The 18,459-nt window shown below is 48.4% G+C and overlaps 1 protein-coding gene across 6 annotated transcripts in view; it reads right to left on the reverse strand.

Moving 5' to 3' along the window:
* The window catches only part of EML5 (EMAP like 5), a 108,888-nt gene that overhangs the window by 42,058 nt on the left and 48,371 nt on the right, over positions 1-18,459 (reverse strand). For all 6 annotated transcript variants that reach the window (XM_069951233.1, XM_069951234.1, XM_069951232.1 and 3 more), the window contains 10 exons: positions 17,970-18,155; positions 14,827-14,962; positions 13,421-13,622; positions 8,362-8,499; positions 7,995-8,251; positions 7,357-7,569; positions 6,455-6,622; positions 6,190-6,296; positions 2,269-2,387; positions 1,918-2,104 (listed from right to left, as the gene is read on the reverse strand). In XM_069951233.1, the coding sequence (XP_069807334.1) occupies positions 1,918-2,104; positions 2,269-2,387; positions 6,190-6,296; positions 6,455-6,622; positions 7,357-7,569; positions 7,995-8,251; positions 8,362-8,499; positions 13,421-13,622; positions 14,827-14,962; positions 17,970-18,155 (1,713 nt within the window). The remainder of the gene's footprint in view (positions 1-1,917; positions 2,105-2,268; positions 2,388-6,189; positions 6,297-6,454; positions 6,623-7,356; positions 7,570-7,994; positions 8,252-8,361; positions 8,500-13,420; positions 13,623-14,826; positions 14,963-17,969; positions 18,156-18,459) is intronic.

Genomic DNA, 18,459 nt, shown 5'->3' on the forward strand with positions numbered 1-18,459 from the left:
ATGTATAGGGGGATGGGGGAGACAGCTACCTTATGTGTATAACCAGATTACAGGGCTCATTGAGATGCACACCCGGCTGACATGAGCGCGCATGTATAGGGGGATGGGGGAGACAGCTACCTTATGTGTATAACCAGATTACAGGGCTCACTGAGATGCACACCCGGCTGACATGAGCGTGCACGTGTATAGGGGGATAAGGGAGACAGCTACCTTATGTGTATAACCAGATTACAGGGCTCACTAAGATGCACACCCGGCTGACATCAGCGTGAACGTGTATAGGGGGATGAGGGAGACAGCTACCTTATATGTATAACCAGATCACAGGGCTCACTGAGATGCACACCCGGCTGACATGAGCGAGCATGTATAGGGGGATGGGGGAGACAGCTACCTTATGTGTATAACCAGATTACAGGGCTCATTGAGATGCACACCCGGCTGACATGAGCGCGCATGTATAGGGGGATGGGGGGAACAGCTACCTTATGTGTATAACCAGATTACAGGGCTCACTAAGATGCACACCCAGCTGACATGAGCGAGCATGTATAGGGGAATGGGGGAGACAGCTACCTTATGTGTATAACCAGATTACAGGGCTCACTAAGATGCACACCCGGCTGACATCAGCGTGAACGTGCATAGGGGGATGAGGGAGACAGCTACCTTATATGTATAACCAGATCACAGGGCTCACTGAGATGCACACCCGGCTGACATGAGCGAGCATGTATAGGGGGATGGGGGAGACAGCTACCTTATGTGTATAACCAGATTACAGGGCTCATTGAGATGCACACCCGGCTGACATGAGCGCGCATGTATAGGGGGATGGGGGTGACAGCTACCTTATGTGTATAACCAGATTACAGGGCTCACTAAGATGCACACCCAGCTGACATGAGCGAGCATGTATAGGGGGATGGAGGAGACTGCTACCTTATATGTATAACCAGATTACAGGGCTCACTGAGATGCACACCCGGCTGACATGAGCGTGCACGTGTATAGGGGGATCGGGGGAGACAGCTACCTTATGAGTATAACCAGATTACAGGGCTCACTGAGATGCACACCCGACTGAGATGAGCGTGCACGTGTATAGGGGGATGAGGGAGACAGCTACCTTATGTGTATAACCAGATTACAGGGCTCACTAAGATGCACACCCAGCTGACATGAGCGAGCATGTATAGGGGAATGGGGGAGACAGCTACCTTATGTGTATAACCAGATTACAGGGCTCACTAAGATGCACACCCGGCTGACATCAGCGTGAACGTGCATAGGGGGATGAGGGAGACAGCTACCTTATATGTATAACCAGATCACAGGGCTCACTGAGATGCACACCCGGCTGACATGAGCGAGCATGTATAGGGGGATGGGGGAGACAGCTACCTTATGTGTATAACCAGATTACAGGGCTCATTGAGATGCACACCCGGCTGACATGAGCGCGCATGTATAGGGGGATGGGGGTGACAGCTACCTTATGTGTATAACCAGATTACAGGGCTCACTAAGATGCACACCCAGCTGACATGAGCGAGCATGTATAGGGGGATGGAGGAGACTGCTACCTTATATGTATAACCAGATTACAGGGCTCACTGAGATGCACACCCGGCTGACATGAGCGTGCACGTGTATAGGGGGATCGGGGGAGACAGCTACCTTATGAGTATAACCAGATTACAGGGCTCACTGAGATGCACACCCGACTGAGATGAGCGTGCACGTGTATAGGGGGATGAGGGAGACAGCTACCTTATGTGTATAACCAAATTACAGGGCTCACTGAGATGCACACCCAGCTGACATGAGCATGCATGTGTATAGGGGGATGGAGGAGACAGCTACCTTATGTGTATAACCAAATTACAGGGCTCACTGAGATGCAGGACCTACCTGACCTGTGGCCACATAATCCTTCAGAGGATGAATGGCCAGGCAGAGAATATCATCCGTGTGGCCCAGATAGAACCTCTGCGTGTTCTGCTGCCGGTTGTACACGACTCCAATGGCCGCCACGTGGTAAACAATTTCACCCGTCTGGGTGTAAAAGAGGTTGCTCCGGCAGTCATAGCCCCGGTACCTGCAGGATTAGCAGCAGTAAGGAATATGTTACACTCAGAGCTGCGCTCACACTTCTGCCTACAATCAATGCTGACAGACACAACTCTGTAACACACGGCTATACTCTGCATCTATGCACATAATCCAGGACCACGTCACATGACCTGTGACCCCGCTGCTCACCCATGCACAAAATGCAGGCGGATGCTGTTCAGGGGAGCGCGTTCCCTCCTCTTAGAAGAAGCACTTCTGTGTTTGTCTTTGCATTGCTCTTTAAGCTGAGGTAGATCTTCTTTATATACCTGACAATGAAATAAAAGAGACTTAGTCACAGCCCTGACCCCTGTATATCCTGTGTATAGAGAGGTAGTCACAGCCCCGCCCCTGTAAATCATGTATATAGAGAGGTAGTCACAGCCCCGCCCCTATATATCATGTGTATGGAGAGGTAGTCACAGCCCCGCCCCCTGTATATCATGTGTATAGAGAGGTAGTCACAGCCCCACCCCCTGTATATCATGTGTATAGAGAGGTAGTCACAGCCCCGCCCCCTGTATATCCTGTGTATAGAGAGGTAGTCACAGCCCCGCCCCTGTAAATCATGTATATAGAGAGGTAGTCACAGCCCCGCCCCTATATATCATGTGTATGGAGAGGTAGTCACAGCCCCGCCCCCTGTATATCATGTGTATAGAGAGGTAGTCACAGCCCCCACCCCCTGTATATCCTGTGTATAGAGGTAGTCACAGCCCCGCCCCCTGTATATCCTGTGTATAGAGAGGTAGTCACAGCCCCGCCCCCTAACGTCAGACACTATACTGGGCGGCTCGGTGGCTCTGATGATACTCGGGCCCCGGGCACAGAGGCCTCTGCAGTAACGTCAGACACTATACTGGGCGGCTCCACATGATGGACCTTCTCCAGCATCAGGATGGAGGCCTGAATCCAGACCAGGGCCTTTCCCAGGTCCCCTCACCTCATCCAGGATCTGAAGCTATGCCCCCTCCCCCAAAGGGAGCTCATGAGCACACAACCTCTCCTCACTGTATATAGGGAGGTAGTCACAGCCACACACCCCTAGATGACATCACTGATATTATAGAACTGTGACAATATACAATGAATTATTAATGTGATCTGAGAAGGACGGTCAGACCATACACTAGTGCCAGCTTACATGTCAATGGGAAACTTCATCTTGTGACCCAGTTAGCGGCAGTGATCAGGAGTCGCCTCATGTTGGTGTCTGGGCGTCACATAGCTGTACACACAGGACAATATACACAGGGGGCTATACACCCAGGACAATACACACAGGACAATATACACAGGACAATACACACAGGACAATACACACAGGACAATATACACAGGACAATATACACAGGACAATATACACAGGGGACTATACACCCAGGACAATATACCCAAGTCTATACACACAGGACTATACACACAGGACTATACACACAGGACTATACATACAGGACTATACACACAGGTCTATACACACAGGTCTATACACACAGGACAATATACACAGGACTATACACACAGGACTATACACACAGCACAATACACAGGGGACTATACACACAGGACTATACACACAGGACAATACACAGGGGACTATACACCCAGGTCTATACACACAGGACTATACACACAGGACAATACACAGGGGACTATACACCCAGGTCTATACACACAGGACAATATACACAGGACTATGCACACAGGACTATACACACAGCACAATACATAGGGGACTATACACACAGGACAATATACACAGGACCATACACCCAGGTCTATACACACAGGACAATACACAGGGGGCTATACACACAGGTCTATACACAGGACTAAAGGCAGGGTACTATATACACAGGACAATACACAGGGGACTATACACACAGGTCTATACACACAGGACAATACACAGGGGGCTATACACACAGGACTATACACACAGGACAATACACACAGGTCTATACACACAGGACTATACACAGGGGACTATGCACACAGGACAATATACACAGGACTATACACACAGGACTATACACACAGGACTATACACACAGGTCTATACACACAGGTCTATACACAGTGGACTATACACACAGGACTATACACACAGGTCTATACACACAGGACTATACACAGTGGACTATGCACACAGGTCTATACACACAGCACAATACACAGGGGACTATACACACAGGTCTATACACACAGGACAATACACAGGGGGCTATACACACAGGTCTATACATACATGACAATACACAGGGGTCTATACACACAGGACTATACACCCAGGTCTATACACAGGGGACTATACACAGGGGACTATACACACAGGACAATACACAGGGGACTATACACACAGGTCTATACACACAGGTCTATACACACAGGACAATACACACAGGACAATACACACAGGACAATACACACAGGACTATACACACAGGTCTATACACAGGGGGCTTTACACACAGGACAATACACAGGGGGCTATACACACAGGACTATACACACAGGTCTGTACACACAGGACAATACACACAGGACTATACACACAGGACTATACATACAGGACTATACACACAGGACTATACACACAGGACTATACACACAGGACTATACAAACAGGTCTATACACACAGGACTATACAAACAGGTCTATACACACAGGACAATACACAGGGGACTATACACACAGGTCTATACACACGGGACTATACACAGGGGGCTATACACACAGGACTATATACACAGGACAATACACAGGGGGCTATACACACAGGACTATACACACAGGACAATACACAGGGGGCTATACACACAGGACTATACACACAGGGCTATACACACAGGACAATACACAGAGGACTATACACAGGGGACTATGCACACAGGACAATACACAGGACTATACACACAGGACTATACACCCAGGACAATACACACAGGACAATACACAGGGGACTATACACACAGGACTATACACACACAGGTCTATACACACAGGACAATATACAGGGGACTATACACACAGGACAATACACAGGGGGCTATACACACAGGTCTATACAAAGGGGGCTATACACAAGGGGCTATACACACAGGACAATACACACAGGACTATACAAACAGGTCTATACACACAGGACTATACAAACAGGTCTATACACACAGGACTATACAAACAGGTCTATACACACAGGACTATACAAACAGGTCTATACACACAGGACTATACATACAGGACTATACACACAGGACTATACATACAGGTCTATACATACAGGACTATACATACAGGACTATACACACAGGACTATACATACAGGTCTATACATACAGGACTATACATACAGGACTATACACACAGGACTATACACACAGGACTATACATACAGGTGTATACTTACAGGACTATACATACAGGACTATACACACAGGACTATACAAACAGGTCTATACATACAGGACTATACATACAGGACTATACACACAGGACTATACAAACAGGTCTATACACACAGGACTATACAAACAGGTCTATACACACAGGACTATACAAACAGGTCTATACACACAGGACTATACATACAGGACTATACACACAGGACTATACATACAGGTCTATACATACAGGACTATACATACAGGACTATACACACAGGACTATACATACAGGTCTATACATACAGGACTATACACACAGGACTATACACACAGGACTATACATACAGGTGTATACTTACAGGACTATACATACAGGACTATACACACAGGACTATACAAACAGGTCTATACATACAGGACTATACATACAGGACTATACACACAGGACTATACACACAGGTCTATACACACAGGACTATACAAACAGGTCTATACACACAGGACTATACAAACAGGTCTATACACCTACAAGGTCAATATATGGATCACTATCCGGTGCACAGTATACACCAATGTAATTCAACCAGTAGATCTACAGCTGCTGCAGAGCTGCAGTTCTGTGACTGTTGGAGAGTCCCAGGTCAGAGATCCCTTGTCTATCAGTGGATGGGATAGGTCACTTACCTGCCGCCGATACGTGATCTGCGTCTCCTGCTCGATCTCAGAGTCCAGCTCTGGGACGTCAGACTGCTCGGAATCCGATTCATCACTGTTAGAATCAATCAGACTCTCTGAAGCCAAAGGAGACAGAAGGAAAGTTATAATGTTACAGGTGATTATAGTCCGGCACCAGATCACAGTCTGTTATAGAGATGACACTGGGCGTTGCAGAGATGCTGGGACTTGTAGTGTCTGACAGGGGACATCTCCACCCTCGGACTCTCCTCACCTTGTGGGGCGATGTGCAGGGCGTCCTTCAATTTCCGATCCGGGATAAACTTCCACTGAAAGACAGAATGATCAGCACCACCGACCGAAACAATCCACTGATAGTCATGTGACCACCGCACACTGGTCACATGGGCTGAGTGACCCAAGTACTTCCGAAACTTTGCCCCTAAAAAACAAAATGTTTTCAAAGGTTTATATGAAAGTCACCGGCACATACCCCCTGACCCCCCTCTCCTCACATCCTCTATACTGCTAAGTATATACAGGTTATACCAGCTGTACATATATAATTATATACAGGAGATCCCCAGGTTATACCAGCTGTACATATATAATTATATACAGTATATACCCAGGTTATACCAGCTGTACATATATAATTATATACAGTATATACCCAGGTTATACCAGCTGTACATATATAATTATATACAGGAGATCCCCAGGTTATACCAGCTGTACATATATAATTATATACAGTATATACCCAGGTTATACCAGCTGTACATATATAATTATATACAGGAGATCCCCAGGTTATACCAGCTGTACATATATAATTATATACAGGAGATCCCCAGGTTATACCAGCTGTACATTTATAATTATATACAGTATATACCCAGGTTATACCAGCTGTACATATATAATTATATACAGTATATACCCAAGTTATACCAGCTGTACATATATAATTATATACAGGAGATCCCCAGGTTATACCAGCTGTACATTTATAATTATATACAGTATATACCCAGGTTATACCAGCTGTACATATATAATTAATTATATACAGTATATACCCACATGCTCCATATCATTATACACAGCAGATGCCCAGGTTATACCATCACAGTTTAGTAACATATTATGATATAACTACACTGGACTGGTCACCTTTTCTCGGACATGGATACCGGAATAGCTTCACCACACCGTAGTCGTCGGCCGTCACCATCACTTGCCCCAGATAATTGGCATCTACAGAGTTAATCTCGTTGACGTCAGAGTATTTGGGTCCGATGCCGTTCACTTCGGTCCCGGTGATGCACGTCCACCGTGCCCACTGCACGCCCTTCAGCTCCTCCTTGTTGCCGATTTCCTTGCCCCCTGAGAACACAGTAATCATAAGGGATCAGCTGGATCTCTATGAATCTCCTGAGATCTGTCTGTGGGTAACCCCACAGCTCTCAGGGCATGCTGGGATATGTAGTTATAAAAGTTGCACAAACACAACTCCCACCATGTCCTGATTAAAGGGGTTCCCAAGGGTTAGAAAAAGCACAGCTACTTTCTTGCACAAACAGCACCACCCCTGTTCTCAGGTTGTGTGTGGTATTACAATCCAGCTACGTTCCCTTCAATGGAACCAAGCTGCAAAGCCTACACCCAACCGGAGGACAGGAGAGGTGCTGTTTTTGGAAGAAAGTAGCAATGTTTTTCTAAGCCTGGATAACCCCTTTAAGCTATGGAATGTTGATGGGAGTTTGGGGGCATTATGGGGGGCCGCTGTAAGCACTGGCCCTGGCACTGACCCGGCATCCTGTAGAACATTCTTTTGCTGCTCCCATCGTTGATCTGCAGGTATTTGCTGTCGGAGGACCAGTCCATGTGAGTGATGAAGGTGGTCGCCCCCAGACACTCGCCCACCTTCTTGTATCGCTGCACCACCCCATAGATGTCCACACAGCTGTCATTGGAGCCCACGGCCAGGAAGTTACCGTCCGGCGAGTACTTCAGCTCATGGATGGCCTCCTTCCGGTCCTTGATGTGCACCACTTCAGTCATGTCCCTGAAGGAGTTAGGAGACCCAAGAACTCAAATACTAGCACGCCCCATGTGACCATAGAGAGGCGGAGCCTCAGCTCAGGTCCCATGCATCCCCCCTAAACATGGACCCACCTGACTCTGAGTACAGTAAAGGAGCCGTCCTTCATGCCCAGTGCCAGGTGGATGCCATCAGTGCTGACAGCGGCACAGCGGATCGGTTCCTCCATGTTACAGCGAGCGATCAGCGCGTGATCCACCAGACTCCAGATCCTGCAGGAAGAAGGAAACAGTCAGAGAGGAGGCCGCTCATATAGAGATATGGGGGGAACACGTCTGGGTCAGGTGAGTATGGAGATGCCATGGAGGATGTAAGAACACTGTGCCGTCTGGAGAGGACACAAGACCGGTCTATATACTACTGTACACATAAGAATATATAATAGTGCCATATCACTGTGCTATATACTACTGTACACAGAATATTATATAATAGTGCCATTTACTTGATCATTGTGCTATATACTACTGTACACAGAATAATATATAATAATAGTGCCATATAACTGATCATTGTGCTATATACTACTATATACTACTGTACACAGAATAATTTACAATAATAGTGCCATATAGTTGATCACTGTGCTATATTCTACTGTATACAGAATAATATACAATAATAGTGCCATATAGCTGATCACTGTGCTATATTCTACTGTATACAGAATAATATACAATAATAGTGCCATATAGCTGATCACTGTGCTATATTCTACTGTATACGGAATAATATACAATAATAGTGCCATATAGCTGATCACTGTGCTATATTCTACTGTATACGGAATATACAATAATAGTGCCATATAGCTGATCACTGTGCTATATTCTACTGTATACAGAATAATATACAATAATAGTGCCATATAGCTGATCACTGTGCTATATACTACTGTACACAGAATAATATATAATAGTGCCATATAGCTGATCACTGTGCTATATTCTACTGTATACGGAATAATATACAATAATAGTGCCATATAGCTGATCACTGTGCTATATTCTACTGTATACAGAATAATATACAATAATAGTGCCATATAGCTGATCACTGTGCTATATACTACTGTACACAGAATAATATATAATAATAGTGCCATAATGTGAGCATACAGTGGTCATATAACACCAACATATAGAACCCAAATATCTAAATACAGTGCTGAAATCATACCGCCATACAGTACGTAAATTATTTAACCAAATAGTGCCCAAATAAACCTATTTAGTGTTCATGTAATACAATCGTGTAGTGCACAAATAATACCACCATACCATGTCCAAGTTATACCCCTATACAGTGCTCAAACAATACCACCATACAGTGCTTAAATAACACCAATAAACAGCATCCAAATAATACTGCCATATTGTGTCTAAGTCTAAAATACTACCATCATACAGAAACCACATAATACTACTATACAGCAACCAAATACTACCATCATACAGCAACTATATAATACCACCATACAGCAACCAAATACTACCATCATACAGTAAACAAATAGTACCATCATCCTGTGTCCAAGTAATACTGTTATACAGCAACAAAATACTACCATCATACAGTGCCCAAATACTACCGTCATACAGTGCCCAAATACTACCATCATACAGTGCCCAAATACTACCATCATACAGTGCCCAAATACTACCATCATACAGTAACTACATAATACCACCATACAGCAACCAAATACTACCATCATACAGTGCCCAAATAATACCATGTCTACCACCCTACCCATGCCTTACGCTCCTCTAACAACTTAACACTAACATCCACCTTGATCCGCACCTCCGTCTCCAGGACGTCACCCGAGCTGCACCAATTCTATGGAATACATTACCCAAGACTGTCAGACTCATCTCCAATACACAAAGCTTCACATCTGCCCTCAAAACTCATCTGTTCAAGCAGGCTTACCACCAGGTTTCCTAAACTGCCCCCCCAATACATACGCCAGGCATTTAAGCACTTAGACCTGTAGCAGGCGGGCATTGGTTGGTGACTGGTTCATCCACCTTTACCTGCACTGCCTTATTTATAAAGATGGCCATCATACAGCAACCAAATAATACCACCATACAGTGCCCAAATAATATCACCATACAGCAACCAAACAATACAACCATACCGTGCCCAAATAATATCACCATACAGCAACCAAACAATACAACCATACAGTGCCCAAATAATATCACCATACAGCAACCAAACAATACAACCATACAGTGCCCAAATAATATCACCATACAGCAACCAAACAATACCTCCATACAGTGCCCAAATAATACCACCATACAGTGCCCAAATAATACCTCCATACAGCAATCAAACAATACAACCATACAGTGCCCAAATACTACCATCATACAGTAACTACATAATACCACCATACAGTAATAAATAATACCACCATACAGTAACTACATAAGACCTCCATACAGCAACCAAACAATACCTCCATACAGTGCTGAAATAATGGTCCAAATAATATCCCAACATAGTGCCAACAACACACAGAGGAAATATAATGCCACCACCCCTGTCTATGAGACTCTATAATGCTACCATACAGTGCCACCCCTGGCTATGAGACTCTATAATGCCCCCATACAGTGCCCCCCCTGGCTATGAGACTCTCTAATGCCGCCATACAGTGCTACCCCTGGCTATGAGACTCTATAATGCCGCCATACAGTGCCACCCCTGGCTATGAGACTCTATAATGCCGCCATACAGTGCCCCCCCTGGCTATGAGACTCTATAATGCCACCATATAGTGCCACCCCTGGCTATGAGACTCTATAATGCCGCCATACAGTGCCACCCCTGGCTATGAGACTCTATAATGCCCCCATACAGTGCCACCCCTGGCTATGAGACTCTATAATGCCGCCATACAGTGCCCCCCTGGCTATGAGACTCTATAATGCCGCCATACAGTGCCCCCCCTGGCTATGAGACTCTATAATGCCGCCATACAGTGCCCCCCCTGGCTATGAGACTCTATAATGCCGCCATACAGTGCCACCCCTGGCTATGAGACTCTATAATGCCGCCATACAGTGCCACCCCTGGCTATGAGACCCTATAATGCCACCATACAGTGCCACCCCTGGCTATGAGACTCTATAATGCCGCCATACAGTGCCACCCCTGGCTATGAGACTCTATAATGCCGCCATACAGTGCCACCCCTGGCTATGAGACTCTATAATGCCGCCATAGAGTGCCACCCCTGGCTATGAGACTCTATAATGCCGCCATACAGTGCCACCCCTGGCTATGAGACTCTATAATGCCGCCATACAGTGCCCCCCCTGGCTATGAGACTCTATAATGCCGCCATATAGTGTCACCCCTGGCTATGAGACTATAATGCCGCCATACAGTGCCACCCCTGGCTATGAGACTCTATAATGCCGCCATACAGTGCCACCCCTGGCTATGAGACTCTATAATGCCACCATATAGTGTCACCCCTGGCTATGAGACTCTATAATGCCGCCATACAGTGCCACCCCTGGCTATGAGACTCTATAATGCCGCCATACAGTGCTACCCCTGGCTATGAGACTCTATAATGCCGCCATACAGTGCCACCCCTGGCTATGAGACTCTATAATGCCACCATACAGTGCCACCCCTGGCTATGAGACTCTATAATGCCGCCATAGAGTGCCACCCCTGGCTATGAGACTCTATAATGCCGCCATAGAGTGCCACCCCTGGCTATGAGACTATAATGCCGCCATAGAGTGCCACCCCTGGCTATGAGACTCTATAATGCCGCCATAGAGTGCCACCCCTGGCTATGAGACTGAAGGGCACACAGTTATTCTCCTGTAAGGGAAGGAGTGATGATGATAATAACCTCTACATTATAGGGGGACGGCCCTTTAAAGTGACCCTGTCGCCCCATGTCATCAGCACATAGGTCCCACAGGAACAGGCCAGCTGAAAGGGTTTGTTCTATGCTGGCGATGTGGGCGGGGCTAAGTGGCACTGCGTCCGTGAAGCCCGGCCCAGGTAGCACAATCCGCAGATGATAAAAGATCACTTTTTACTGGAACAAGCAGCGTGACGTATGATATAATACGATATAATATAGGGTATGATAACTGCACAATGTACCCGTTCCACCTGTGTAGAAAAGTCGCAATGCAGAAAGGGGGCAACAGTGTCACTTTAAGACATTCTGGAGGGATGGAGTGAGCTGCAGCTCCGGAGGACAGACTGCGCCCCACTCATTACTTATGTTAATGTTATGCGGCTAATGGAACATACTGACAGGATAACTGAGGAGACCATTACGGGAAACGAGCGTCTGAGCCGCCATCATCTCCTGCTGAACCAAAGCCAAACCCCTAATGATGCGGAGCCCGCGCCAAAACTCATTACACAGAAAGCCTCTGGGGGAGGGGGGTCCGCGGTCCTGACTCAGCAGAGCCGTACAAGATACACAGGGACCCCTGGGAGTGAGACCCCCAGAGAAAGAGAGGGAGGGTCAACTGGTTGTATCTGCAGCCACCCCTGCAGGAGCGGAAATATCCATACTGAGGGGGGGGAGGGCCCTGTGCTGTCCTGGATGTGATGCCCCCCCTATCAGTGTTAAAGAGGCAGATCTGCCAAACAGGAGTATGGGAAAGCAGAATGACCACCCCTGCAGGAGCGGAAATATCCATACTGAGGGGGGGGAGGGCCCTGTGCTGTCCTGGATGTGATGCCCCCCTATCAGTGTTAAAGAGGCAGATCTGCCATTCAGGAGTATGGGAAAGCTGAGTGACCACCCCTGCAGGAGCGGTAATATCCATACTGGGGGTCCCCGTGCTGGCCTAGATGTGATGCCCCCCTATCAGTGTTATAGAGGCAGATCTGCCATTTAGGGGTATGGGAAAGCTGAGTGACCACCCCTACCGGAGCTGTACTGATAATACAGTGGCCACCCAGCTTTCCCAGGTACTGCGAAGGTCCTGTGCACTGGAGGAAGACTCCGTGTCACTCTTATGCCCTAGTCCTGTTTATGGAGGGGCGTATTTAAGGGGAATTTCTGCACATTTAGTCTGGAGTTTCCCTTTAAGTCTGCCCTATAGAGACCATAATAAAGATATCAGTGACCTGACAGATCGGTCGTCGCTCCCGGTGATGGCCAGCGGTTTGGTGGGGTGGACGGCCAGGGCCCAGAGCTCGCCCTCACAGTGTCCCTGCATGATCAGGAAAGGTTTATTCCGCTCGTGCACCACAATCTCGAAGATCTCGCTGTCCTGTGTGCCCACTAGGATGTGGTCGCCCCTCCAGCACACGCTCCGCACCGATAAACCTGCAGGCAGAAGGGCAGCGTTACAGGGGGAAAAACCACTGAGAAGAGCACAGCGCCACCTGCTGACTGACACAACAACTACACTATAACACCCATGTATGCTGGGCTGGGATCCAGCATGATTTCCACCCAGCTTTCCCAGAATCCTAGGTAAAATTCTTGGTCCTAACGTCTGAACATAACATGGCAACTTTGCACTAAACCAAGAAAGAGGGCACCCAGCTTACCCTGAATCCTGAAAAGCAATCCCACCTAGTCCTTCCCTTAAACATCCACATAATCTTTATCTGTATATAACACGGTTAGTCAGCACGTAAAGGTCCAGGAAGTGGCAGCAATGTTACATGATCACCCAGCTTTCCAAGAATCCTCAACGTCAATTATATCCAGTTCCTTAGAGATAGAGGTGCAGGTAAGGATATTGGCGTCATGCAGCAGGTTCAGATGACGGACGTTAGGTGAATGCTGAGGTATATGGAGAATGTATGCAGTGTGATCAGCGCCCCAGTGGCTGCAGTGTGTGGGCGCAGCACAGCCGCAGGGAGTATGTGTGAGCTCAGGCCCCTGGCGCTGTGTTATCGGCTCCTGCCATCTGTAGCGTGATATAAAATTGGGTCAGTGGAGAGATATGATCTGATTCTCGGCCGCAGACGGATAATTCTCCTTTGTTTACAGGAATCGCGGTGACATCTCAATCCTCATCACGGTGAACAGACGGGGCTGAGAGAGGATCAGGGGCTGCGGCGACCATGGCCATGAAGTATAGAGGACAGAGCCGCACTGAGGACCCATCCGCCTGCCAGCAGCCCCATCGCTTTCAGATACCTGCAATGTGTTGTCTGGGGTCAGGGAATCCATTATTATTGCCAAAAATCCTGATCCTGTCAGTGTCTAGGAAAGATGGGTGGTAACCAATATGTATGTCACCGTCACAGTCCCTTTAGAAATGAAGGCTGCCATTACTATCCTTTTTAAAGGTCATCAACCATCACATTCCCTTTAAGAGCATATACCGCCATCACTGTGCCTTTAAGAGCATATATCGCCATCACTGTCCCTTTAAATGCATACATTACCACCACTGTCCCTTTAACTAGCCTTTTAAGAGTGTACACTGATAGAGTGTATGCTGCAAATCCCAATCCCTTTAAGAGGTATGGTGCTGTCACTCTCCCTTTAAGTGTGTGTGCTGCCACCACATTACCTTTATATCCGAGGTCTGTTTCCCTGAGATCAATAACAGTAATAGGTTTAAAGTTTAAATCCCACAGTCGCACGCAGCCGTCTCGTCCGCCGGTGGCAAATCCCTCCTCGCAGGCGTTCATGCTAAAGATCCCTGCCTGGAGAGAAAAAGGTTAATGGATTAGCAGAGGAGACACATCTGCTGGAGGAGATTCCTGGTTTCCCCGGTAGGATCTGAGCCCGGATAGGGTGGGTTTATACTGAGGAATTCTCGCGGATAATGTCCGCGGAATAGCGCTGTCTGTCCGCGCGCATGGTCACGCGCCTTTCCGCCAGCTCCATAGACATCATTCTATTCTATCTACCATGGCCAAGACCAACAAGCTCTCTAATGAAACCACGGACAAAACTGTAGACCTGCACAAGGTTGGGATGGGCTACAGGACAATAGGAAAGCAGCTTGGTGAGAAGGTAACACCTGTTGGCACAAAAATATTAGGAGATGGAGGAAACACAAGATGACCAACAATCTTCCTCGATCTGGGGCTTTATGTAAGATCTCTCCTCGTGGGGTAAGGGTGATTCTGATAAGGGTCAGGAATCAGCCCAGAACATGGGAGGACCAAGTCACTGACCTGAAGAGAGCCGGGACCACAGTCTTATACAATACCATTAGTAACACACTACACCGTCATGGATTATAATCCTGCAGGACACACACGGTCCCCCTGCCCACACCAGCACATGTCCAGTCCCGGGTTATGTCACCAGTGACCATCTGTATGATCCAATATGGGACAAGGTCAGGTGATCAGATGAGATCACAATACAACATTATGTTATCAACCAGATATCACCAGGTATCACCAGATACAACAACCTCCTTCCCTTAGTAAGAGCCGTGATGATGGGTGTTGGCCAGAAACCCACAGCTGGGACAACTAAGGAGGAGACACACAGCCGGGACAACTAAGGAAAAAACACACAGCCGGGACAACTAAGGAGGAAACCCCCAGCCGGGACAACTAAGGAGGAAACCCCCAGCCGGGACAACTAAGGAGGAGACACACAGCCGGGACAACTAAGGAGGAGACCCCCAGCCGGGACAACTAAGGAGGAGACCCACAGCCAGGACAACTAAGGAGGAGACACACAGCCGGGACAACTAAGGAGGAGACACACAGCCGGGACAACTAAGGAGGAGACACACAGCCGGGACAACTAAGGAGGAGACCCACAGCCGGGACAACTAAGGAGGAGACCCCCAGCCGGGACAACTAAGGAGAAAACACACAGCCGGGACAACTAAGGAGGAGACCCCCAGCCGGGACAACTAAGGAGGAGACACACAGCCGGGACAACTAAGGAGGAAACCCCCAGCCGGGACAACTAAGGAGGAGACCCCCAGCCGGGACAACTAAGGAGGAAACACACAGCCGGGACAACTAAGGAGGAGACCCACAGCCAGGACAACTAAGGAGGAAACCCACAGCCAGGGCAACTAAGGAGGAGACCCACAGCCGGGACAACTAAGGAGGAAACCCCCAGCCGGGACAACTAAGGAGGAGACACACAGCCGGGACAACTAAGGAGGAGACCCCCAGCCAGGACAACTAAGGAGGAAACCCCCAGCCGGGACAACTAAGGAGGAAACCCCCAGCCGGGACAACTAAGGAGGAGACACACAGCCGGGACAACTAAGGAGGAGACCCACAGCCAGGACAACTAAGGAGGAAACCCACAGCCAGGGCAACTAAGGAGGAAACCCACAGCCAGGACAACTAAGGAGGAAACCCCCAGCCGGGACAACTAAGGAGGAGACACACAGCCGGGACAACTAAGGAGGAGACACACAGCCGGGACAACTAAGGAGAAAACACACAGCCGGGAAAACTAAGGAGGAGACACACAGCCGGGACAACTAAGGAGGAAACCCACAGCCGGGACACCTAAGGAGGAAACCCCCAGCTGGGACAACTAAGGAGGAGACACACAGCCGGGACAACTAAGGAGAAAACACACAGCCGGGAAAACTAAGAAGGAAACCCCCAGCCGGGAAAACTAAGGAGAAAACACACAGCCAGGACAACTAAGGAGGAGACCCACAGCCGGGACAACTAAAGAGGAAACACACAGCCGGGACAACTAAGGAGGAAACCCACAGCCGTGACAACTAAGGAGGAGACACACAGCCGGGACAACTAAGGAGGAAACCCACAGCCGGGACAACTAAGGAGAAAACACAGCCGGGACAACTAAGGAGGAAACACACAGCCGGGGAAAACTAAGGAGGAAACCCACAGCCGGGACAACAAAGGAGGAAACCCACAGCCGGGACAACTAAGGAGCAAACACACAGCCGGGACAACTAAGAAGGAGACACACAGCCGGGACAACTAAGGAGGAGACACACAGCCGGGACAACTAAGGAGGAAACCCACAGCCGGGACAACTAAGGAGGAGACCCCCAGCCGGGACAACTAAGGAGGAGACCCACAGCCGGGACAACTAAGGAGGAGACCCCCAGCCGGGACAACTAAGGAGGAAACCCACAGCCGGGACAACTAAGGAGGAGACCCCCAGCCAGAACAACTAAGGAGGAGACCCCCAGCCGGGACAACTAAGGAGGAGACACACAGCCGGGACAACTAAGGAGGAGACCCCCAGCCGGGAGAACTAAGGAGGAGACCCAAAGCCGGGACAACTAAGGAGGAGACCCACAGCCGGGACAACTAAGGAGGAGACCCCCAGCCGGGACAACTAAGGAGGAGACCCCCAGCCGGGACAACTAAGGAGGAGACCCACAGCCGGGACAACTAAGGAGGAGACCCACAGCCGGGACAACTAAGGAGGAAACACCCAGCCGAAAAAACTAAGGAGCAGCTCGGTAATCCTGGAGCTGCCGCCAGTCTCCACACCTGAACCCAGCCACTGCCCTGAAACCTGGAAGCTGTGGAGAAGATGTGTATGGGGGAGGGGGACACAATCCTGCTGGTCAGGATCTCCAGGAAACGTCCGACCTCTATAACTGCAAACAAAGGTTTCTGCACCAAATAGGAACTTTTCTCCTTCTATTGTATCACATCCTTATAACATGGAATAAAATGATGAATAATTCTTTATAAATAAATCCACACAAGGAGCAGAGGCCTCCCTGCCGCTCACCGTGTGCGCCCCCTGGATTGTCCGGGCGAGGTTCATCCCCTTCCACACGTATATGTCTCCGTTCAGCGCTCCGGAGTAGGTCACCTCGTCCCTCGCACATGCCAGGCACAATATGGTCTGCAGGTCACCGGTCTTCCCAAAAACGCCGCGCTTTGGTGTCAGCGAATTCCCGCACAGGCTCCAGAACTGCAGGAGAGGAAGGACAAAACCTGGTCAGGTGAGGCAGAAAACCCAAAATATTCGGAACACGAACCTCACTCAGGAACATCAGACAGACGGGAAATGGCTGATAACAGAGAGTAACACATCGTAGTCACCTCTCTCCAGACTAACCAGCAGTGGAATAATCCAGTGGCTCTCCAGCCTACAGCTGTCAGGGAATGATGGGGGTTGTAGTCCTGCAACAGCTATGGAGCCACGTGGTCTGAATAGAGAACAATTCATCAGAGCCTGATAGGAAGCGTCGGCCCCCAGGTAATTACTTTAAGTA

This window comes from Dendropsophus ebraccatus, chromosome 13 (genome assembly GCF_027789765.1).
Source record: "Dendropsophus ebraccatus isolate aDenEbr1 chromosome 13, aDenEbr1.pat, whole genome shotgun sequence".
In the NCBI taxonomy this organism is placed as follows: Eukaryota; Metazoa; Chordata; class Amphibia; order Anura; family Hylidae; genus Dendropsophus; species Dendropsophus ebraccatus.